Source organism: Muscardinus avellanarius (genome assembly GCF_963383645.1).
Source record: "Muscardinus avellanarius genome assembly, chromosome: 20".
Classification (NCBI taxonomy): Eukaryota; Metazoa; Chordata; class Mammalia; order Rodentia; family Gliridae; genus Muscardinus; species Muscardinus avellanarius.
The window spans coordinates 8,764,269-8,789,999 of NC_137806.1; the positions used below are offsets into that span (position 1 = coordinate 8,764,269).

Below are 25,731 nucleotides of genomic sequence, written 5' to 3' on the forward strand. Positions count from 1 at the left end.
TTTGAGATTTCTCCCTGTCTCCAAGCGAGGCTGTAGACACCTGCAGTTTCCCCCTCCCTTGGCGACATCCCACCCCCGCGAAAGAAACCAGTTGGGACTGCTCTGTGAAGCCGTGGCCGGGGGTGAGGTTTGGGAAATAGTAATGTTACAGACGGCGGAGACGCCGGATGCGCAGGAAGCGAATGGCTGAGCCCTGGTGAGACTGGGGTGCCTTGGGCCTGACCGGCACACACCAAGAGCCGCAGGAAGAACCCAGTATCGTGGCAAACCACAAAACCAACAAACCTTATTAGATCAACACACTGAAAACAAGGAAGCTGCAGAGTCCGATAAAGGTTCAACGGGGTAAATGACGTTTCCCCGTATTCACTTACTCATTGGCACTGGGGACTGGACCCAGGGGCATTCTACCTCTGAGCTACACCCCCAGCCCTGTATTTTATTTTTTTTAATTTTGAAACAGGGCCTCACTAAGTAGCTGAAGCTGGCCGCGAACCTGTGATCCTCCTGTCTCAGCCTCCCAAGTACTGGGATTACAAGCGTACACCACCACGCCCGGCTTCCTATTTTTACTTTGAAACAGGGTCTCCTTAGGTTATTGATAGTCTACTCGTGTGGGCTGTCCGCGAACCTGCGATCTTCCCGTCTCAGCTTCCCAGGTCCTGGGATTACGGGCGAGCAAAAACTCTGGGGATCCTATTCCCGGTTAACATCACTTCCTTTGGGGGAACCCAGGACGCCGCGGAACTGCCCTTCCCGGAAAGGCGAGAGGGGGGCGGGGATCACTTGCCCCGGAAGTACTGTTGCTTAGAGTTTTGTCTTCCGGGGCGGGCCGTCGTCGCGGCAGCTGCAGGAAGCGGAGGCCATTTTCCGCGTCTGGGCAGAGTGAGGGGCGCCGGGCGGGGAAGCGGAGAAGGGCGCGGCGCCTCCCCGCCGGCCGAGGGCGGAGGGGCAGTTTGGGCGGGCGGGCGAGGTTGCTGGCGGCCGGGAGGAGATGTTTTCCCTGTCGAGCACGGTGCAGCCCCAGGTGAGCCCGGCGTCTGTTGGGCCATTTTTTTTTCATCGGTGCTGTTCGCGAGTGTATTGCAGTTGCCTTCGTGGAATCGGTCGTATTTTCGGAAGCGGTGGAAGCGCGGGGAGCGGCTTACTAACGCGGTGTCCCGGGGCTGAAAGTGGATCGGCTGAGAGCCGGGCCGACGGCCGAGCTTTTAAAGGGGAGGCGGGAGCTGGACGTGCGATGGATGGGGAGCGTGCGCATCCGATTGATGGCGTGGAATTACTGCCCGGGAACCCGGCGGGCATTGTTCGGGCGTTCTGGGCTGGGGGCTGGGGGGGAGTCTTCTCTTGGATGTCAATGGAGCGGGTAAAGAATGTTCTTTCCGTCCTTTCGACTCTTTCGGACCTCTCACTCTTCCCTTTTAAGTGGGATTTAACCCAAACATGCTATAATAATTTGATTAACCACCATGACTTTTTTTTTCTTTTTGGCCAGAAATGACTAACATATATTTTTTTTCGAGTAATTTGTGGTTAAAGTCCCCATCGTTTTGTAAAGCAAATGATAGGCCAGAGGAAAATGATTCCAAGTGGGTTTTGATGACTACTGTATTTCAGGGATAATCACTTGTGATAATATTTTGTTCTTGATTCACTTCAAAATTCATCTTTTTAATGGCAACACTTGATAAGCTTCCTTTTTCTTTTTTGAAAGTGCTCTCTGTTTGCAGACAGGGTTTCGAGAACATACAGATTAGATTTTTGTTTGAACTGACACTCCTAGAATATGATCTGTGTTCCTTTGTTTAACTCCAACTCCTCCTTTTTTGTGCTGGTAACAAATACTTAAAGAATAATAGCTGAATACTAGCTGAAAATTGAAGTGAGTTAGTTATTGGGCAGCAGGTGAGCAAAGCAAATGTGGATTTTTTTTTAATGTGGTATCTTACTAGTAAATGATGTAAAGATGAATAGGCGTGAGTCTGGTGAAGAGTGGACAGGTATTTCAGACATTCAGAAAAAACCACCCTGTTTCAAACAAAACAAAAGGGCTGGGGTTGTAGTGAGAGGTAGAATGCTCTGGGTTCCTTCAGCACTAATCAAAACAAAACCAGAAGATCCTGAGAGAGGAAAGAGTTTAATAGACTGGAAGAATAAAAATAAAAGTCCGGTGACTAGAGCATAGTGGTTAAAGGGAGCAGTGTCAGAGGGGAGATTGGCCCGAAGCCTTAAGGTAGCTTAGGGTGTTTGGATTTGGGAACCATTGACAGTTTTAAAACACTATCAGCTTTTTAACAAATCACTCGGGATTCTTGCTGTGCGGAATGTTATCAATTAAGGATGTTGGCACACTAATTCCAGAGAGGGATGTTACCCAAATGAAGTGTTGGCAATAGTTAATGTAAAGAAGGGAGGACTTTTGTTTTGAAGAAAGAATGGAGTTCCATGAGAGATTAGGTGTGAGAGCTGGCTGGCAGAGTGAGATGTTTCTGGTTTGATCAGCTGGAAACAACAGAAGGTGCTGTGTGCCAAGATGACAGTGTCGGAGGAGTTCTAGCAATTGCCTGAAAAGGAAGTGTGTCCTGGCCTGCTGAAAACAGCATTAAACTTTTTTTTTTTTAACTACTTAGTTCACATCAAAACTCCCAAATTTTCAGCCGGGCGTGGTGTCGCATATTTGTAATCCCAGTATTGAGAAGGCTGAGACTGGAGGATCATGGTTCGCGGACAGCCTCAGCTACTACTTAGTGAGGCCCTCTGCCACTCAGTGAGATCTTGTTTCAAAATAAAGAACAAAAAATAGGGTTGGGGGTATAGCTCAGAGGTAGAATGCCCCTGGGTTCAATCCCCAGTACTGCCAAAAAAAAAAAAAATCCAAATTTTAGAGATCGGCTGGATGGAGAGTTACTGCTGTGTGATGTTGATAGAGATGGGAAAGGGATTTCATGTGCTTTTGGAAGGTTTAACTGGGCTCAAATACAAGACCCCTTAAGCATTTATATTGTCAAGAATGTTGAACCTATTTGGAATTCCTTGTTGCTTAATTAGTTGGACAGACTTGATTTTTTTTTTTTTTTTTCAGTATTGCTGATGGAACCCGGGGCATTCTTCTACCCCTGAGCTACAGCCCCAGCCCTGTTTTTTATTTATTTTTAAACAGGTCTCACTGAGTTGCAGAGAGCCTCACTAAGTAGCTAGGGCTGACGGTGAACCTGTGATCTTCCTGTCTCAACCTCCCAAGTATTGGGATTACAAGTGGGTGTGCCACCATGCCCAGCAACACTCGAATTTAAATAGTAGCAATAGAGAAGACCCAGAAAACCAGCTTTTCACAAAGAAGAAATCAGTCTTAATTTTTTACTTTTTATTTATGTTTTGCAATACTGTGGATTGATCTCAGGACCTCCTATTTGCTACTTGAGGGCTCTACCACTGAGCTATATCCCAGGCCTAAAATAAACGTTTTCAAAGAAATAGGCAGATGGTATATATCACCAAATAATTTGATTCCTGTGGTTAATAAGCAGTTACTGTTTCTTATTTCTTTCTTTTTATTTCTTTTTTTTTTTTTTTGTGGTACTGGGGATGGAACCCAGAAGCATTCTACCTTCGAGCTACACCCCCAGCCCTAATTCTTAGTCTTTATTTGGAAACAGGGTCTCACTGAGTTGTATGCAGTAGCCGAGGCTGGATCCTCCTGTCTCAGCCTCCAAAATGCTGGGATTACAAGCATGTTCCACCATGCCTGGCCTTTTACTTTTTCTTTCTTTTTTTAAATTTTTATGTGGAATGTATTGAAAATGGCAGTTACTCTTTCTGACTGAAAAAAATAATATATACTCTTGTCAAAAAATGCAGAAAATATAGGTAAGAAAATAAAGATCATCCATAATCTCATTATCTGGAGATATACATTTTAAAATTAGATTTATTCTTCTTTGCACTAACATGGGTATGCGTGCTATAGTCTGCTTCGTCCATGGACAGATCATGAACTTATTTCTATATCAGCATCATGAGATGGGGAGGGGTCTTCATGTGTAGAATTTTGAGTCAGGTCCCCTGGGTTTGTGTTGTCGCCGCCGGTGCCAGTTGTGTGACCTGGGACATGACACAGAACTGATGAGTCTTTGCTGTCTCCATCTACCAAGTGAGAGGGGGCTTAGTCTTCTGCTGTAACAGAGTGCCTTACACTGGGCAATTTAATGGTGAGCAGAAACTAGTTGGAAGCTGGGAAGAGCCTTATCATGGTGCCAGGAACACACCCCCCCCCCTTCTCTTTCTCTCTCTCAAAGCATGTTACTTAACCTGAACTTTCGTCTTTTTCCAGGTTACGGTTCCTCTCAGTCATCTCATCAGTGCCTTCCATTCACCAAAAAACATAAGTGTTTCTGTCAATACGTCAGTTGCCCAGAACCAGCCTCGAGATGTGTCTCCTGAGCACGAGGCTCCCAGCGGCAGCGGCAGCGGCCCCGGCAGCTGTGAGGTAATAGTTTTTACCCTGATTGTGTGAGAAAGCCTTCTCGATAGTAAATTTGAGCGGGTCGTGTTTGATAAACTCTCTCTGCATTGTGCCTTTCTGCCTTCAGCTTAATCTTCTTTGTAATTAAACATAACTAACTCTGGCCTTTATCATACATACTTCTTTTGTTTTATTTGCTCACTTAATTAAAACATTTTTTTCATATGGCATTGTATTTGGTATTCACCTTCTAGCTTACTACTTGTGCGTGACAGCAGTCAGATACTATTTTGTGTTTCTCCAACAGGAACAGTGAGCTCTTGGGCAGCTGACTATACGTAACTCCCCAAGTCTGGGGGCAGGTAGCATAGTAAGAGGATCTCATCTACCAGCTTACAGAAGCCTTCAGTATAACTAATAATTAGAATATGGGTACTTGAAAAATGAAATGTTTAAGCTAGGAAGCCATACTTTCAGTATCATGTAATTATATAACCAGTGATGCCTAGGAAATAGGGAATTATGGACTTAAGGATGATTGTATTTACAAGGTTTGTTAATAAAGTAATCACACATCCAGAACACATTTTCCATAGACAAGATTTCATAATCTCTAGTTAAGTTTTCCAAAAGTCTCTTTTTTTTTTTTTTTGTGGTACTGGGGATGGAACTCAGGGGCCTTTTACCTCCGAGGGCTATAGCTTGGACCTGTTTTATATTTTTTTTGGAAACAGGGTCTCACTAAGTTGCTGAGAGCCTCACTAAGTGGCTGAGACTGGCTTCAAACCTGAGTGATCCTCCTGTCTCAGCCTCCCAAGTACTGGGATTACAAGCATGCGCCACCACGCCCCGCTCCAAAAGTCTCTCACCCATAAATAGTGTATGTTCTTACTCTTGATATTAGGAGCCCTGGCAGAGAACAGTAGAAGGGTAGAAAAAGTTTGCTTTGGGGCGGAGGGTTTGTCAGGTCAGATAAAATTTTACTAAGATGAAAAGTTTGTCATTCTTACACTTTTATTCTGTTGGGTGGTTCCATTGCTTTTTCTGTAGTCAATTTATTGGCCTTCTCTGTTCTGATACTGAAAGTTGCAAGCCAAGAGAACCTTACTACTGGGAATACTAGCCAGTTGACTATAGATGAGACACAGTAAGAGGTTAACAGCAGCAACTGAAGTCAAATAGAACAGTTGAAATCACGCACTATAACAAAGGCCGCGTGCGGCTGCTTCCTCTCTCCACGTAACCTGCCATCCTGTGCTCTCCCGCGCTGCTCACAGACCTCAGCTGGGAGGTTACTGTGTGTATAGAATTGCTGCATGCAAAACTGTGCTTATTTTAGAAGTTTCGGAAAATATTAATGTAGGTGAGAGAAAGAAAACTCCTCTGTGATCATGTTCTCCAGAGGGTATGCTGTTGACATTTCATATTTGTATTTCCTGTCTCTTTTTCTGTTGTGCTTTTTTATATTTTAAGATAATGAGGTTATAGACTGTATATGCTGGCTTTTAAAATTGTATTTAAGTTTGTGTGTGGTGCTGGGGATAGAACCCAGCACCCTGAGCATGCCGGGCAGCACTCTGGCAGTGCACCAGCCCGTCCATGCAGGTTCAGGTTCTTTGTTCATTTAGTAGTCTTACATACATTTCCATATTTTCTGCCATACATTTTCATATTTTTGTTTTATTATTATTACTCTTTTCTTTTTTATAGATGGGGTCTTGCTTTGTTGCTCAGGCTAGCCTGAAACTTGTGATTTTCCTGCCTCAGCCTCCCGAATGGCTGGGGTTATATAGGTGTGCGCCACCACCCCTGCTCATTTCCTGTATTTTTAATGACTTCCTAGTATTGTATGATGTCCAGTGTTGGATATTGTTTCTAATTTTTTTGTTGCCATAAACAACATCATTGTTGCTATCCAGAATGTTTGATTATTTTTGGAAGTAAAATTGCTGAGTTGGTGGTGAAGGATATTTGGGGGGATTGAAAAGTAATTAAACCCCAGAAGCCAGTGTTCACTTCAGTTTCAGTGGTGTGAAGTGCAGAATTGGGGTGCTTAATCTCCGGTGTACCCTCTGTAGTCCTTCTGTTTCTTTGGTGATATCTCTTTTCATACTGTTGAGTACCACTCCACCCCATTTCCATCCTCATTTCTTTGCTCTGTGGTAACTTACTCAATTTTATCAGGTCTTGTTCTCCTACTCATTTACTCTAAAACACAGGAGAAAAACAACCCAAAACCTCAGCTTTTTTTAACTTTTTTTTTTTTTTTTTTTTTGGTGGTACTGGGGGTTGAACCCAGAGGCTTTTTACCTTGGGCTCTACTCCCAAACCTATTTTTTATATTTTATTTTGAAACAGGGTCTCATTAAGTTCCTGAGATCCTCACTAAGTAGCTGGCTTCAAACCTGTGTGGTCCTCCTGTCTCAGCCTCCCAAGTGCGGGGATTACAAGCATGCGCCGCCACCACGCCCAGCTCTTTTTTAACTTTTTCTAACCTTCAAGCTACTGACTTTTTCCCCTTTTTTTTCTTAACAAGTGCGTGTGTGTGTGTGTGTGTGTGTGTGTGTGTGTGTGTGTGTGTGTACACACATGCACGTATGTGTACATACTGTATACTAAACCCAGAGCCTCATGCTGGGCACGTCTTGTACCACTGAGCAGCAGCCCAGCCCCTGCTCTCAGTGTTTTTAGAAGAGTGGTTTGACAAACTTGGATTCACACACATACTATATATGCTCATTACTATACTATACTCATTACATACTATCTATGTCTCATTATAATTTGGCTGCTCTGTCTACTTTGCTAAACTCCGTGGTGATTTCCTTAGGCCTTTTTGTTACTCTCCATTACTGGCTACGTAAGTGCTTATAACAGAATAAATTGCTTTTCTACATAAAAATAAATATAGGCCTTTAAAAAAAACTGTACCTTTCCACTTATTGTTTACATTTGACCTTGAATATTTGCTACTTTCAAAATACTTTTATAAATTGTGTGGTATAGAATAGTTATTTTTTGTTTTCTTTTTGCAGTACTGGGAATGGAACCCAGGGGACTTGTCCCTCTGAGCTGCACCCACAGCCCCATTTTTTAGTCTTATTTTTTGAAACAGGGTCGCACTGAGTTCTCAAGGGCCTCACTAAGTAGCTGAGGCTGTCCGCGAACCGCAATCCTTCAGTCTCAGCCTCCCAAATGCTGAGATGACAAGCGTGCGCCACCACACCTGGCTCCTTACTTTAATCTTTAAAACCCCTACTTTTACAGGGAATCGGAATAGCTAGGAATTGGCTGGTAAGGGAAAAGAACACACTAAAAATCCAGAATGAGCAGATTTAGGAGGAAACTACCACGCTGAAGCCTGAGGTGGTGTGTCCCCGGAGAGTTCTGAGCTCCACGGATGAGGAGGGCCTCGTTGACGTCACTGTGGTCTCGGCTTCCAAAGTGGGAGAGAAGTCACCATGGTGTCATGCAGCTGAACTTGCTGGAAATCTTTCCCCAGGGTACTGGGGAAAGCTGTTCTTGGGTATCTTGCAAGAAAAACTGTCACGGGGTGGCCCCAGGGGAAGCCGCTGAGTGCTGCTGGCCCCGAGCTCCGGGAGCCCGGGGCCCCGTAGCGCAGAGACCACGAGTGTGAGCTGCACACTGGAGTCTGCTCCGTGGACACTCCTGAGCCAAGAACCCAGACCTTTCTCCTGCACTGTGTCTCCAGTGACTGCTCCTGACACAGCTTAAGTGTGCCAGCCAGTCATAAAGATATTCAGCGGGCACAGACTGATGTTCGTGGCGCCAGAAACGCCGAAGCTGAGCGCAGACAGTGGTAGTCCATCCATTCGCAGCCCTCCTCCCTCAGTCCCGTAATCTGCCATTTTGCTCTAATGCCTGCTGCCTAGGACTTGTGGCTTCCATCCCTTCGATTTTCCGTGGGCTGGGGACCACACCCAGGGCCTCACATGAGCCACTGAGCTCCATCCCTGCCCCTGTGCGCCCTCTTAGGCCGGGCTTAATTCGGGCTCTTACCATCTTTCAGTCCTCTCTCTCATCCATTCTGGCTTCTTTAATCCTCTGTTTTCCTCTAGGAAAGTAAAACTAATCAAATTACTATACAATTAAATTCAAACAGTTTGGCTATATCCCGTGTGTGTGTGTGCATGTGCGCGTGCAGTACTCAGGGACATTTTGACTCTAAGCTATTTTCCCAGTTCAATTCATTTTTTAGTTTGAAACAGAGTCTTGTTAAGTTGCTGAGGGCCTCAGACCTGCCATTCTGGCTCAGCCTCTCAAAGTACTGGGATTGCAGGCGTGCACCACCATGTCTGGCTCATAGCCCATCTTTCTAGTCCCTTCTTCCTTCATTAACCATCTGGAGACATTCTAGACCCCCCCCCCGCCCCCGCCATCGTACTGAGAATTGAACCGGAGGCATTCTACCTTAGAGCAGCATCCCCAACCTGATTTTATTTCTTACTTGGAAACAAGGTTCACTGGGTTGCTGAGGGCCTCACTAAGTTGCTGTGGATGGCTTTGCAATCTTCCTGTCTCAACCTCCCAAGTACTGGGATTATAGGCCACTGCACCTGGCTTCTCTACCATTTGTAATAGTTTGAAAACTACTTTTGTTATATTCATCATGCCTCTGTCTTTTACTGTGTATATGATGGTATAAGCCTGTGTAGTTGAGTAAAGCACCTCTGCCTTTTAGCCTCATTATTGCAGGAGAGGGCATATTTCATAGTCCTAGGAATGAGGAAATGGACGTTAGGAATGAGGGACTTGTCACATGGCTGGTAAATCTAAATCTCCTGAGTCAGCCCAGGGCTGTCTCATCTGTGGATTGTCTTTGCTTCAATCATAAGAAGTTGGTACTTGTCCTGCTTTTTTCTACTCCTTTTAAAGACTTAGCTGTCTGGGGCGTAACATGTAGCTGCTACTTATTAGGTCATGAGGGTAAGAAAATAAAGACTTCCTCTACTGTTTGTACTTTAAAACTGTTAAACAGGGGTATATTTTTGTTCATTTTATTGTGATTTTTACACATTTTTGATCTTGTTGAATTTCCCTCTTTATTCAAAGACATAGGTTACTTTAGAGCCTTTCAGGTCAAGAAAGAATTCTGTCAGTCAGGCCAGAAGAGTGACATGTCTTGTCCTAACGAGCATACCATTCTGTTAAGTGGGCTTTATTTTTGGACACTTAAATGTACTGGTGAGGTTGTCACTTGAGTGGGATTTATGCATCTTGATCATTGTCCTCAAATCAGTTCTGTTTGAGAAAATCCCCTTGACTATAGAACACACACTCCAGCTCAGCAATAGTTACTTTGATGTTCTTGTCATTATAAATGTTTGGCTAATGGTTGATGGGCTAGCGCTAGATGAGAGTACTTTATATGAAAAAATGGAAAAGATCAGAGCATTTCACTTTTGTGAATCATAATACTTGCGATTTGGCTTTAAATAAAAGTATTTCCTCATTCATATTGAAATGTCTTCTTATCAGGATAACATCCGCGATATCATTTTTTAATCATTATCAAGCTTTATATACCTGACCTCAGTAAAACTAGAACTATAAAGTATTTCCATATATAAAGAAGGAACTAGCTGGGCATGGTGGTACACGCTTGTAACCCCAGCATTCGGGAGGCCGAGACAGGAGGATCACAGTTTGCGGACAGCCTCGGCTACTTAGTGAGGCCCTCTGCAACTCAGTGAGACCCTGCTGCAAAATAAAAGAATAAAAAATAGGGCGAGGGGTGTAGCTCGGAGGTCGAATGCCCCTGGGTTCCATCTCTAGACCCACACACAAAAAGAGAAGGAGCTAATTGTTAGATTTTAAAAATCCTTTCTGATAACAAATGCTCATTAAATGTCTTGTAAATTTTATTGCTCACTTAGTTGATTTTATCTTTTACAGCCCACGCTTAATTTAAGGGACCTCGGATTATCTGAATTAAAAATTGGACAAATTGATGAGCTAGTAGAAAGTCTTCTTCCTGGATTTTATAAAGGCAGAAACATTTCTTCTCACTGGCGTACATCTCATGTTTCTGCACAGTCCTTCTTTGAAAACAAATATGGTATGTTGATATATTTTTGGTTCCTAATAATTATAGTAGATACCTTTTATTAGCATTTACTGTGGGTCAGGTCCTGAATTGTTTTCTTTCTATTTTTTTATAAGATTTCAATTGGAATAATGTTAGATTTACCGAAAAGTTTGACAGATAGTACAGAGGATTTTTATGTACCTGTCACCTTAACATCTTATATGACCATGGTCCCCTTGTCAAAATGAAGAAGTTAGCTGGGCGTGGTGGCGCACACTTGTAATCTCAGTACTTGGGAGGCTGAGACAGGAGGATCATAGGTTCGCAGTCAGCCTCAGCTACTTAAGCCCTTTGCAACTTAGTGAGACCCTGTTTCAAAATTAAAAAATACAACAAAAATAGGGTTGGGATGAAGTGGAGGTAAAATGCCCCTGGGTTCCATCCCCATTACCACACACACACACACACACACACACACACACACACACACACACCCAAGAAATTGAAGTTGGTACTATATATGTCTATATATACATTTTTGTGTATGTGTGGTACTGGGATTTAACACAGAAACACAGAGGCATTCTACCTCCAAAATACACCCCTAGCCTTATTGTGCTTTGATTTTGTAACAGAGCCTTGCTCAGTTAAGAGTCTCACTACTTGTTGAGGCTTTTTTTTTTTTTTTTAATTTGGAAACAGGGTCTCTTAAGCCAACGGGGCTGGCTTCGAACCTGCACGATCCTCCTGTCTCCGCCTCCCAAGCGCGGGGATTACAAGCGTGTGCCACCACGCCCGGCTTGTTGAGGCTTTTTTTGAGCCTGTGATCTTCCTGTCTCAGCCTCCCAATACTGGGATTACAGGCATGCACCACCATACCTGGCTTGGTACATTTTTTTCTTAAGCATTTTCTTTATTTTTTGCAGTACTGGGATTGAACCCAGGGCATTCTACCTCCAAACTACACCCCAGCCCTATTATATTTTTTATTTTGAAACAGGGTCTTACTAGGTTGATGAGAGTCTCACTACTTGCTGAGGCTGTCCTCGAACCTGCAATCCTCCTGTCTCAGCCTCCCAAATACTGGGATTATAGGCATGCCCCACGGCACCTGGCCAGTAATTGCATACCATATGTAACAACTTTATTTACACATTTGCATAGAAATAAATGTATATGAGTTTGTGGTTTTGGTTTGGCAATTAAGAAATTTTCTTTTTGTGATTTCCCTGCAGGTTACTTAGATATGTTTAGTACTTTACGTTCCTCTTACTTGTACAGACAACATCCAAGAACTCTTCAAAACCTTTGTTCAGATCTTCAGTATTGGCCAGGTATGAAACAATTGTACTTATTTTTAAAAACATAACAGATGTATTCAGTATATTAAGATTTGTCTTAATGCTCTTACTGATTGTAACCGTTCATTTGCAGGATGCAGTAGAACTTAGAGTTTGGAATTGATTGTTTCAGTAGTTTTATGTAATTTTTGGTCTGGAAGATGTAATTTAATAGGATCTTTCTTGGTTCAATCCCCAGTAAAAAACACACACACACACACACACACACACACACACACACACACACACACACACGATTAAAAAGAATAAGAGGGCTAGGCCGGGCACGGTGGTGCCTGCTTGTAATCCCAGCATTCAGAAGGCTGAGACGGGAGGATCGCAGTTCACGGACAGCCTCAGCTACTTAGTGAGGCCGTTTCAAAATAAAGAATAAAAAATAGGGCTGAGGGTATAGCTTGGAGGTAGAATGTCCCTGAGTTCAATTCCCAGTACCACTAAAAAAAAAGATAATAGGGTCTAACTTTTGTGTGAGCAGTAAGTGCCATCGCAATGCAAACTCCACGGAACTTACTCAAACCTTTTAAAAATAAGCGACTAAGCCGGGCGTGGTGGCGCATGCTTGTAATCCCCGCACTTGGGAGGCAGAGACAGGAGGATCGCGCAGGTTCGAAGCCAGCTGCGCGCGCTGGCTTAGGAGACCCTATTTCCAAATATAAAATGTAAAAATAGGTCTGGGAGTGTAGCCCGGAGGTAGAAGGGCTTCCAGGAACCCCAGTACCACCAAAAAAAAATAAAATAAAAAAATAAAAATAAGTGACTAAACACACATGTTTACTTGCCCTCATATTCAAAGGTCTATTGAAAGGGCAGGAAAAAGCATGAAAATGAATAAAGTTAGGGGACCACCAGAGAGTTTTCATTAAAGGACCAGAAATTTGAGGACTTTTACTAAGCAATAAAATGGGTAATATCAAATTGGTAGGGAATACAGCTGGGCGTGGTGGCACATGCTTGTAATCCCAGCATTTGGGAGGCTGAGGCTGGAGGATCGCGGTTTGCGGACAGCCTCAGCTACTTAGTGAGGCTCTCCGTAATTCAGTGAGACCCTGTTTCAAAATAAAGAATAAAAAATTGGGCAGGGGGTGTAGCTTGGAGGTCAAATGCCTCCAGGTTCCATCCCCAGACCCGCAAAAAAAAAAAAGAAAAAAATTGGTAGGGAAACCAAATTTGCATTTATTCACATATATACCACACACTAGTGATAGGTGTTAGGTGATATAAATGAAAAAGATAATGTTCCTTCACCCATGGAACTTAAGTGTCATGAAATGCATGAATACTTCTATTTCTGGTTGAACTCAGGAAAAGCCCCAAGCTCAGAGTTAATGAGTGGGCTGTGGGATTGTTGATATTGTAAACAGCTGAAAGATTGCTAAAACTGGGCCAGTCACTTAGTAGATGTGGCTGTTAACTTGTTAGGCCATAATTAAGAGACAACACTTTTCAAAGGTGCTCACCTGTGCCTGTGTTCTGGGAGGGAATCTGCTTTTGAAGACTGCTGGTTTTAGCATGAATGTCAAAGGAAGAGACAGGACAGTACGCCAGGACGTTGTGTTCTGGAACCACACGCACCCTCAGAGAAGCCTGCTCTTTCACCTGCTGGCTGACCTTGGCCTGAGCACGCCCACTGGTGGGGTAGTGCCGAGGACACCCACTGGCGATTAGAGGCATGCAGTTGAGCAGGACCCGTGATCCTCTGAAGAGGCTGCTAATGTGGAAGCTACAATAATTAAGACAGATAATGTACTAAGAATCTTGTGGCCAGAGGGAGGGAATCAACACTGAAATTACGCACACTGATGAACCTCCATGAAAATCTGAATCTTCTCTAAAGGAAAATCTGTTTTCTAAGAGAAAATAGTAGAAGAAAGTGATAGATAAAACATGCATAAAAGATAAAAAGAAACCCTTTCTTCCTTTCCTCCCCTGAACTGTGGGTTGAACCCAGGGTTGCCTACCACCAACCTACGTCTCCAGCTCTTTATTTGGAGATAGAGTTTAGCTCTGTTGCCCAGGCTGGCCCTTGGAATCGCTCAGCCTCCCAGGTCTCTGGGACTATAGGTGTGTGCCAGTGCACCTGGCTAAGAAAGTTTTGCTTAAAGCAGAAACAAGTTTAACTTGGGAAAAACAAGTCAAAATAACAAAATAAGCAATGTTGGAAGTAAAAATGAGAATTACTACAGATATGGTAATGGTTTTGTGTGTGTGTGTGTGGGTGGGTCGGGATGGAACCCAGGGACATTTGACCTCCGAGCTATACCCCCTGCCCTATTTTTTAGTCTTCATTTTGAAACACGGTCTCACTAAGTCACCAAGGGCCTCACTAATTAGCTGAGGCTGTCCGCGAACCGCGATTTTCTGGTCTCAGCTTTCCGAATGCTGGGATTACAAGCGTGCGCTACCACGCCCAGCTGGTAATGATTTTAAGATTGTGTGTGTGTGTGTGTGTGTGTGTGTGTGTGTGTGTGTGTGTATGAAGCTTTACTAAAAGAAATTTTAAAAGAACAGAATAAAATAAAGTGAGGGAATCCCCACAATCCTGTTTGAAAGGACTTGGTATTTTCTTTTTTATTTTTGTGTGTGTGGTACTGGAGATGGAACCCAGGGCTGCCTACCTCTGAGCTACATCTCCAGCCTTACTTTATTTTTTATTTAGAAACAAGGTCTCACTAAATATTTGAGGCTGGCTTCAAACCTGTGATCTTCCTGTCTCAGCCTCCCAAGTACTGGGATTACAAGTGTGTACCACCACACCCAGCTCAAAACTTGGTATTTTGACTGTATACATTTATTCTCAGATTTATTTATTTTTACACTTTTTTATGCTCAAATTTATAAATTCAGTATACTTCCAATAAAAACTCTAAAGACTTCTTTTGGAAATTGTGAAGCTGGTTTTAAATTTAAGTTAGAATAACTGAGAATTTTTGGTAAAGAATACAAAAAAACCAGGTGTGGTGGCACATGCTTATAATTGCAGTACTTGGGAGGCTGAGACATGAGGATGGTAGATTCAAAGCCAGCCTCAGCTACTTAGTGAGGCTGTCTACAACTTAGTGAGACCCAGGTCTTGGAGTATAGCTCAGATGTAAAAGGGCCCTGGATTCAATCTCCAGTAACAAACACACACACACACACACACACACACACACACACACACAGAGTCTGTAAACCAAAACCAAACACACACACACACACACACACACACACAGTCTGAAAACCAAACACACACACACACACACACACACACACACAGTCTGAAAACCAAAAAATAATACTGAAAGTCTTAGAAGTAAGTAGAGTACTTTAAAAATCTTAGTTTGGTTGCATAGCTCAATGGTAGTTTGCCCAGTATGTGCAACCCCTGGTTTCAATACAGACAGATAAGCAAACAAAAGTGTTAGTTTGGGGATGTGACTAATCAAAACAAAATGCAAACACTACAGGTGAAGGAGCATTGCTACATTAACCAAGTCTCTTTCTGTGTTACACAATTGAATCACAGGAGTATTACAGTAAGTGTTTGTACCAGAATGTGGTGGCGCATGTCCTGTAATTCCAGTACTTAGGAGGCTGAGACAGACAGATTGCAAGTTTGAAGCCAGCCTCAACACTTAGAACCTCAGCAAATGAGGGAGACCCTGCTTCAGACAAAAAATCGGGGTGGGGGTATAGCTCAAGGTAGAATGCCTCTGGGTTCAATCTCCAGTATCACAAAAAATAAATGCAAAATATATACTGCATATATTAGCATTTCTGTGTATATATAAACTAAACATTACTATCCATAATATATCTACTGTACAAGGAAGTAAAAATGGAAAATATGCAAAGTATATTATTGGCTCATTTAAGAAAAAAAGTCAATAAAAATACAAAGGGATCTTTTCAAAGTTCACCTTCATTTGTAATCCAGAAAATGAAAAGTAAAACAAAGTACAGTTTGTTTTGCCCATTGGGTTTGTGCAAATTAAAAGGATTTCTATCATGGGGTACAGGAGAGGGCATAGAGGAAAGGACACCCTCATTGGTGACACATAAATTGGTGGCAGTCTTCTTAGAGGGTAGTGTTTTAGTTTAAACAAAATTTAAAGTTCCCACTTCACTTTTAGGAATTTGGTCCACGTGTGTTGAAGGATATATGTGCAGAAACATTCACTACAGTAATATTTCCCACAGTAAAACACCAATAGGGAGCTGGAGATGTAGCTCAGTGTAGAGTGGGTGCTTTGCATGTTTGAGCCCTTGGGTTTAGTCCCGGCATCAAAAAGCAAAAACAGTTGGAGGCAGCCTCAGCAACTTAGCACGGCCCTGCTTCAAAATAAAAAATAAGCTGGGTTTTGTGGCACACACCTGTAATGCCAGTATGTGGGATGTTGAAACAGGAGGATCATAGGTTTGAGGACAGCTTCAATAACCTGGCAAGAACCTGTTTCAAAATAAAAAATACAAAGGGCTGGGGATATAGCCCCTTGGTTTAATCTCAGTATCACCAAAATAAATAAAAATAAAATAACATAGGACATGGTGTAGTTCAGAGATAGACTGTCCCTGGGTTCAATCCCAAGTATCACAAAGACAAAACTAAAACAATAAATAATATCCATAGTTGGGAAATGGTTGAATAAATTGTACTTTGATAAACTAGAAAACTGGAAATGGCCATTAAACTGAAGGTACCACCTGTCCTATGCTGATATATATCTGTAATATATTTTTAAGCAAAGAAGACAATTGTATAAAGAATAGTTTTTGGAAAGTGCACGTGTGTGTGTGTGGATAGAATAGCACTCTTGGAATTATTGACTCTTGGGAAGTGGGATTGAGGTTTGAGGAATTAAGGCACAACTGGATTTTTTTTTTTTTTTCCATTTCTTTTTCCTTTGTTTCTATACTGGGGATGGAACTCAGGACCCTCTACCATTGAGCTAAACACCCAGCCCTTTTTATTGTGAAAGAGGGTCTTGCTGAATTGCTGAGACTGACATTGGACTCAAAGTTCTCCTGCCTAAGCCACTTTGCCTGGTCACTTTTTGAATTTTAAATATTATGTGATTACCAAGAAAATACTAAGTTAATTGTATAGATTCAGTCCATTTTAATAACTCAGTGAGGGGGCCTCCGAGGCCAGGATAAGAGCCTGCCGAGGGGTTAGGCCGGTGCTGGGGCCAGCGAGGCCGGCATCGGACCCTGCCGTGAGGCAAGGCCAGTACTGGGGCCTCCGAGGCCAGGATAAGAGCCTGCCAAGGGGTTAGGCCGGTGCTGGGGCCAGCGAGGCTGGCATTGGAGCCTGCCGCGAGGCAAGGCCGGTGCTGGGGCCTCCGAAGCCGGGATCGGAGCCTGCCGAGGGGTTAGGCCGGTGCTGGGGCCAGCAACGCCGGCACCGGAGCCTGCCATGAGGCAAGGCCGGTACTGAGGCCTCCGAAGCTGGGATTGAAGCCTGCTGAGGGGTTAGGCTGGTGCTGGGGCCAGCAGGCCGGCATTGGAGCCTGCTGTGAGGCATGGCCAGTGCTGGGGCCTCCGAGGCTGGGATCAGAGCCTGCCGAAGGGTTAGGCCGGTGCTGGGGCCAGCGAGGCTGGCATTGGAGCCTGCTGTGAGGCAAGGTCGGTACTGGGGCCTCCGAGGCCAGGATAAGAGCCTGCCGAGGGGTTAGGCCGGTGTTGAGGCCAGCGAGGCCGGCATCGGAGCCTGCCATGAGGTAAGGCTGGTGCTGGGGCCTCCTAGGCCGGGATCGGAGCCTGCCGGTGCTGGGGCCTGCGAGGCCGTCATCGGAGCCTGCCGTGAGGCAAGGCCAGTGCTGGGGCCTCCGAGGCCAGGATCGGAATCCTGCTGAGGGGTTAGGCCAGTGCCAGGGCCAATGGCCAGCATCGGAGCCTGCCGTGAGGCAAGGCCACTACTGCGGCCTCCGAGGCCGGGATCGAAGCCAGCTGAGGGGTTAGGCCGGTGTGGGGGCCAGCAAGACCAGAACCGGGGCCTCCCATGAGGCAAGGCCTCTGCTTGAGCCAGCAAGATCTGGATCAGTCCACTGAGTAGCCAGGCCACTACTGGGGCCGTCAAGAGTGGGATTGGTACTTGCAACACAGCATGCACAGAGAAATATCGCAGAAAATATAAATCAGACGCTTCCCCTAATCAGCAATAACTAGGAGGAAAGGGGCAACAGGAAGAGGTTGAGCTATAGAAAGGGCCCTATAGTGAAGCAACTAATGTGACCAATCAGAGGGTATGGAATAGTGGAGGACGGAGCCTCTTTAAAAGGCAGGAGGTACATAAACAAATGTATCAAAGTAAATCACCAAAGAAGCGTGGGATGGAGGGAGGGGGAGGGAATGGGATGGGGGCTGGATGAGGGCTAATTGGATGATGTGTGCTTGTATATCCTCTCAAGTCTTGTACTCCAGTGTGATTGATATATGACTACAATGCACCAATTTAAAAAATAAATTAATTAAAAAATATTATACGTTTTAAAATTTTCTTCAAGTGGTAAAAAAAAAAAAACTCAGTGGGGTGTGTGTGTGCATTACTGGCGATTGAACCCAGGGACATTCTCCCTACAAGATACAACACCAGCCCTATTTTTTTTTTTTTTAAACGGGGTTTTGCTAGTTAGATGAGAGTCTTGATACCTGCTTAGGCCGTCCTTGAACCTGTGATTCTTCTATCTCAGCCTCTGGAAGTACCTGGGATTGCAGGCATGTGCCACCATGCCTGGCTGCCTTTTTTTTTTTCTCTAAGTATTATAATGTGTCGGTTACTATCCTATTTTCCTAATTATATAGTAAAGTCCCCTGGTTTTACTTATTTACCCCCTATAACCAACATTTTTTTTAAAAAGTTCTTTTTAAAGAAAGGATAGAATAAAAAAATGATGTATTGATGAATGTGGTGGCGCTTGCTCATCATTTCAGTATGTGGGAGCCTGAGACAGGAGGATGGCAGGTTTGCGGCCGCATAGCAACTTAGGCCCTCTGAAACTTAGGCCCCATTTCAAGATAAAAGAATAAAATATAGGGCTGAAGGTGTGCCTTAGAAGTAGAATGCCCCTGGGTTCAATACCCACTACCGCAAAAAAAAAAAAGAAAGAAAGAAAATATGCTTTATTACATATTGAAGTGTTAGGCAAAAGAACTCTGTCAAAAACTTAGTATAGATATGGTGTAGGACTTTATTTATTTTTCTTGCAAGTCTGGGGATGGAACCCAGGGGCATTCTACATCTGAGCTACACTTCCTGCTCTTTTTTTTTTTTTTCAATTTTGAAACAGGGTCTCACTAAGTTGCAGAGGGCCTCACTAGTAGCTGAGGCTGTCTGTGAACCGCGATCCTCCTGTCTCGGTCCCCCGAATGCTGGGATGACAAGCGTGCACCACCATGCCACTGTGGTGTCAGACTTCAGAAACAGGCATTTTTCTTGTATCAATTTACAAAGCAAATGGTACTGTTTTATTCAGTTTTCATACAGTCTCGGGGCTTTAAAACTTTGAAATCCAGGACACGACGTCTGCAGTCTACCTCTGAAAGATTAGCAGAAACACAGAACACAGCACCATCGTTTGTGAAGGTAACCAGGCCTTTCTCTATATTTAAGAAAGCAATCGCTTTCAAATTTTTAAGACAGATTTTTAAATAGTTGATTTCTATTATTGGCTGAGGGATTTTCCCCCTTCTTTCTCCTGGTGATAAGGAATTAATGACTTGTGCAGTCCTTATTCCTGTGCCTGCGGGGGTGTCCGACTTTCCCTGCTTGTTTGTGAGACACCTGCTGAGTTTTCTTTCCCCTTTCAACTCACCCTGCATATGTGCCCTCGTTACTAAGCAGCGTCTAGCAAAGCCAGCAGCCTGGTGGAGCCTAGATTCCTCATCGTTCCTGCCTCTCACATCCACTGGTCCCTGAGTCCTGCGCGTCCAGACTCTTAGACTCGCACTGCGGCGCCTCCTCTTCATCCCCAGCGCTGCTGCAGGCCAGGCAAAGCCGCGTCTCCTGCCTGGCTTGCATCCTCGCACCTCCTTGCCTCTGCTCTTGCTGTCTCCAGGATGCCACCGCGGGTCTTTCCAAAGTGACCATCTAATTGGGCTGCCGGGCTGTAGTATCGCAGGCTGGCACAGGAGGCGATTCTTTGCTTGGCTTCTGCGTACTGTTCTGTCTTCTTTCGGCACACCCCGTCCTCCCCGTCCTCCTCTCTTGTAGTTCCATCCTGTCACGTTACTAGCTGTTCTCAGCACTCTCGCGCCTCTGTCCGACGGTTCACGTGAGTGTGTGTGGTTTTGATGTCCCGCTCTCTGTTAGTCTTTCCTCTCCCCTAGGTAGCACTTATTACTACTCTATCTCGTATTTCCATCCAGCAGTGCCAAAATTATGTCCAGAACTTATTTATGTATTTACCCAGTAGACTAAAAACTTTTAGATGAGTGACTCATTTATTTTCAGAACTTGACACAGGGCCTGTTATATGGAGGATGAACAGTAAACAATATGCTAATTAAGTTTTTCCTATAGTAGAGAGAAATAGGTGTGAACATCAGCCATTAAAACCCGTAGGATATCATGCGATCTTTTAACTGTTTTCAATATACCGCGCTGTTCTTACAAAGAATAATGTCACTTTCACTTTTTAAATAGGATCTAGTGTTAGAATCCTAGCCATTAAAGAAATTCATTGTTGAATCTTAAATCTTTTTTTTTTTTTTTTTTTTTTTTTTTGCGGGTCTGGGGATGGAATCCAGGGGCATTCGACCTCTGAGCTACAGCTCCTGCCCTATTTTTTATTCTTTATTTTGAAACCGGTTCTCACTGAGTTGCAGAGGGCAGAGGGCCTCACTGAGGCTGTCCGCATCCTCGGGTCTCAGCCTCCTGAATGCTGGGATTGCAAGCGTGCGCCACCACGCCTGGCTTTAAGTCTATTTCTTCACATTGGCAATACAAATTAAAATTTCTTGAACTTTTCCTTTTTTGTGAACCCCAGGGCATTCTACCTCTGAGCTACACCCCCAGGCCAAAATTATTTATTTTGAAAGAGTGCCCCACTAGGTTGTGGAGGGCCTCACACAGCCGCTGAGGCTAGCCACAAACTTGCAGCCTTCCTGTCCTAGCCTCCCAAGGAGGGATTACAGGTGTGTGTCAGCAACAGGCTCAATTCTAGGATAAGCATGAACTTTTCTGTGGGGGTCGCAGTGCTCCTGGGGAGTGTTACTAGGTTAATCATTGTCATTGTGCTATATTATTCTTCAGGGGTTTCTTTTGCGGGACAGAGGATCAGATGTTGAGAGTTTGGACAAACTCATGAAAACCAAAAACATACCTGAAGCTCATCAGGATGCGTTTAAAACCGGCTTCGCAGAGGGCTTCCTGAAGGCCCAGGCGCTGACGCAGAGGACCAGCGGTGAGGCTGTTGGAAGGACTCAAAGAATGTCCTACATTTACATGACTATAAGTAACTGTTCTAAAGCCAGCCATCGCTACCTTGGTTATGTTCTCCTGAACTTATAACTTAAGCTATGTGGAAATGGAAACGCGTTGGCAGCTTTGCTTTCTCAAGAGAGAAATCAAAGTGGAGGACAGAAGTCTGTGTCTTCCTGAAATTCTTTGGGAATGGGGGCTGAAAAGAAATTATGGTAATTCTGCAGAAGAATTTCAAGATCCCAAAAGTACCTGCGATGAAATGTGGTTACCTGAATTGTATATAGCTGGCAGGCCCAGTTGGTGTCATTGACGTGCGGCTCCTCTTTCTTTTCTAGACTCCCTGAGGCGAACTCGTCTGATTCTCTTTGTGCTGTTGCTGTTTGGCATTTATGGACTTTTAAAAAACCCATTTTTATCTGGTAAAGTCTCTTATTTATCTTACTTGTTCATTTTTATTTCTTTTAAATATTCATTTTCCTTTCATGGTTAATCAGGATTAGAGTATTAAGATTTCTAGGTTTATAAAATATAGGCCTGTATCAGTCCATTTTCTGTTATTGTAATGAAATATACACATCTGGGTACTGTACCAAAAAAAAGTTTTCATTAACTCACATTCTAGAGGTTCATTTAAGGACTTCAATTAGGCTGTGGTGAGGGCTTGGTGAATTGAATCATGGTGGAGGAATCTGTGCCACAGAGAGGTCATAGGGGGGAGTGGGAGCCAGAATGGCAAGGGAGTGCCAGGAGTGAGTCTGTCTGTCTGTCTGTGTCTGTCTGTCTTTCTGCGCGCCTGCCCCCCCCCTCTTTCGTACTGGGGATTGAACCCAGGAGGATTCTATCTCCAAGTTGCACCCCCTGCCCTATTTTTTATTTTGAAACAGTCTCACCAAGTTGTAGAGGGCCTCACTAAGTAGTTGGCTCTGAACCTGGGCACCTCCTGTCTCAGCCTCCCAAGTGCTGGGATTAAAAGTGCGCACCACCATGCCTGGTGACTTTTATTTGAAACAGGAGCTTGCTGAGTTGTTGATGGTCTAAGTTGCTAAGGCCGGCTTGAATCTGCAGTGCTGTTATCTCAGCTCCAGAGTATCGGTATTACAGGCGTGCATCACTGTGTGCCCGGCTAGGATTGCTCTTTTTATAAAAATCCTCTTGTGAGAACCAATTCAGGATCCCACAAGAAATACCTTAGTCCCTCTGAGGGCAGCTTCCCTGATGAGGTAAATGTCTTTCCTTCTGAAAAACCCTCCTCCTCTAGCCTCACCATCTGAGGACCAGGCTCCAGCATGAGACCAGCTTTTGAGACTTGGCCCCAGCTCAGACAAAACCTTTTATTCCTAGTAGTGGTTAGTTTCCCACATTTTTAGAAAATGATACTTGTCCAATGGTCAACTCTTAAAACTATATAGAAGAATTTTATAGTACTGGTACAATAAAAATGGTCTTCTGTTTCCAAGATAAACCTATAAATTGAGTTTAAAAAAATAACTTCAAATGATTCCACCATTTTTTAGTTTGCAGGTCTAAAATTGTCGATTCCAGAATTACTGTTTTGCTTTGGTACTAGGGATTGAATCCAGGAGCATTTCAAATCCCTCCGCTCTTTAATCTTGAAACAGAGTCTCACTATAACTGAGGGTCTTGCTAAGCTTTTAAGTGATTTTTTGTTTGTTTTTTAAGCCAGGTATGGTGGTGCACACTTATAATCCCAGTACTTGAGAGGCTGAGATAGGAGGATATCAAGTTTGCAGCTAGTCTCCACAACTTAGGCCCTCTGCAACTTAGTGAGACCCTGTTTCAAAATAAAATCAGGCTGGGGAGGTAGCTCAGAGGTAAAATGCTCCTGGGTTTTCTCTCCAGTATCTCTCTCTGTCTCTCTTTCTCTCTTTTACACACACACACACACACACACACACACACACACACACACACACACGGTTTTTTTTACATTGAGGTTTGATGACCATGAAGATTTCTGTCTACCATTTGATATTACAAGGAGAAGGGAGAAATAATTCTTGGTTTTAACTGAGAAGTACAGATAGGTCTCTGTAATGTGAATTACCTGCTCCTTGACTGTGGTCTAGAATTCCAGAAGACCTTTGTTTCTACTGCTGACCCTGACCTAATGTGTATGAACTTAAGTGTCTGCGACATTCAGATTTTCAAGGCTTTGTTTTCTATCATTTAAAAAAGTAAAGTTGTTGGACCTTCATTAATCTGTCAAGTATAACTTCTATCTTACTCCCTTTAGTCCGCTTCCGAACAACCACGGGGCTTGATTCTGCAGTAGATCCTGTCCAGATGAAAAATGTCACCTTTGAGCATGTTAAAGGAGTAAGTTCTCTTTGCTTTCCTTGTACATTATCTAATTGGTGTTCTGTATGAGGACAATCTGATTCTGAAGGGTTTTCTGGAATAGGTAGCAGAAAGCTCAAAAGTAGCAGAAGCTCAAACCCCATGCGTGATAGGGCTTCGTAATGACTTGGTACTGGGGCTAAGCCCAGGGGCATTCTGCCTCCAAGCTACAACCCAGTCCCTTTTTAAGGTTTTGTTTTGCAACTCTCGCTAGATTGCTGCTAGCCTCACTAAGTCGAGGTCCTTGGACCTGCCATCCTTCTGTCTCAGCTTCCTAAGTACCGGGAATATAGGAACTCCACCATGCCCAGCTCAAACCAGGCAGGAGGCAGTAGTGATGACCTGGAGCTTGCTCTGGAGTGAGGCCCTGCTCAGCTGGGGCGGGGTCTGAGCTGGTCTGAGCACACTCCGGCTATGGCGAGCCAAGGCAGTTTTCTGCTTGTGTGTCTGATTATTTACTGAATATTCTACACTTCTTTTGAGTTGTACGGTTTTCTCAGCACAAAACTAAACATACTGGTGACTAAACTTTAGGAAGGGAGACATCACAATTAAGGCAGATCCTTAAATGAATTACCGTTATAATTGCTATAAAATATAAAACCACTCAGTATTTCAGTTGAAGTACTTAATTGTTACATCATTATTGCTTTTACACAGTTCCTGCCAGTTCTTTGTGTGGGGGGAGGGGTACTGAAATTGAACCCAGGGGCTACACCCCCAGCCCTTTTTGTGTTTTTTTTTTTTTTTGAAACACGACCTTGCTAGGTTGCTGAGGGTGTCACTACATTGATGAGGCTATCCTTGAACCTGTGATCCTCCTGTCTCAGGTGTGTCCCACCATGCCTGGCTTTGCCAGCTCTTAAATAGCTGAGGCTATACGTGGCGGTGCACACTTGTAATCCCAGTACTTTGGAAACTGAGTCAGGGGGATCACATGTTTGAGGCCAGGGCATGGTAACTTAATGAGATCCTATTTCAAAATAAAAAATAAAAAGGAGCCAGGCATGGTGGTGCACACCAGTAATCTCAGTATTTGAGAGGCTCAGGTAGGAGGATCACAGGTTTGAAGCCAACCTTGGCAGCTTAGTGAGGCTCTCAGCAATTTAGCAAGACCCTGTTTCGAATAAAAGATGAAATAGGGCTATGGAGAGCTCAGAGGTAGAATGCCCCTGGGTTCAATTTTCAGCACCACAAAAAAAATAAAAAATTGAATAAATAAAAAGGCCTGGGGCATAGCTCAGAGATAGAGTGCCTCTGAGTTCAGTCCCCATGACCACCAAAAAAAGAAAGAAAAAAAAGAGCTTATATAGTAATTATTTTTTGCCCAGAATTTCTGAATATACATACATTTTTACACATTTGCCTTAAAATATTAATAAAGGCTGTCTGTTACTTTATTAACATGCTCCTATTAACCCTGTTTTCCTCAATAGATTTTATATTCTTCAACTGGGAATACTCTTGCCATAGAAGTTGAGAGGGAAATTTTAGTTTTATTCAAGAAGTAAATGATTTTTTCATTCTTACAATTCAAATTTGAAATCATAATCATTTTTTTCTTTTTAGTCTGGGATTGAACCCAGGGACATTTTATTTCTGAGCTATAACCCCAGCCCTGAGCTATAACCCCTAGTTGAGTTGTGGGGGTTCTGGCTAAGTTGCTGAGACTGGCCTAGAACCTATTTTTGCCTTTGTTTTTGGTACTGGAGATTGAACCTAGGGGCATTCTACCTCCAACCTGCACCCCCCAGCCATGTGTGTGTGTGTGTGTGTGTGTGTGTGTGTGTGTGTGTGTGTGTGTGTGTGTGTTTTATGGTGGTACTGGGGGTGGAACCAAGGGGCTTTTCTACCTCTGGGCTATACTCCCAGCCCTATTTAATACTTTATTTGGAAACACGGTCTCACTAAGTTGCTGAGAGCCTCACTCAGTAGCTGAGGCTGGCCTCAAACCTGTGCGATCCTCCTGTCCCAGCCTCCCAAGCGCGGGGATTACAAGTGTGCGCAACCACGCCTGGCTTTTTTTTTTTTTTAATTAAGGTCTCTTTTTAGTTGCTGAGAGTCTAAGTTGTGGAGACTTATCTTCCAACCTGCGATCCTC

The 25,731-nt window shown here is 43.8% G+C and overlaps 1 protein-coding gene across 2 annotated transcripts in view; it reads left to right on the top strand.

Moving 5' to 3' along the window:
- Positions 1-994: 994 nt before the first annotated feature.
- Positions 995-25,731, top strand: part of YME1L1 (YME1 like 1 ATPase) — a gene marked incomplete at its 5' end in the record, with an annotated part of 40,509 nt that continues 15,772 nt past the window's right edge. Inside the window, 8 exons of one of the 2 annotated variants that reach the window (XM_080717041.1) lie at positions 995-1,027; positions 4,328-4,483; positions 10,376-10,538; positions 11,744-11,842; positions 19,324-19,433; positions 21,102-21,252; positions 21,608-21,691; positions 23,527-23,609. In XM_080717041.1, coding sequence (XP_080573167.1) covers positions 995-1,027; positions 4,328-4,483; positions 10,376-10,538; positions 11,744-11,842; positions 19,324-19,433; positions 21,102-21,252; positions 21,608-21,691; positions 23,527-23,609 — 879 coding nt within the window. The remainder of the gene's footprint in view (positions 1,028-4,327; positions 4,484-10,375; positions 10,539-11,743; positions 11,843-19,323; positions 19,434-21,101; positions 21,253-21,607; positions 21,692-23,526; positions 23,610-25,731) is intronic. The other variant, XM_080717042.1, reaches the window with a different exon arrangement.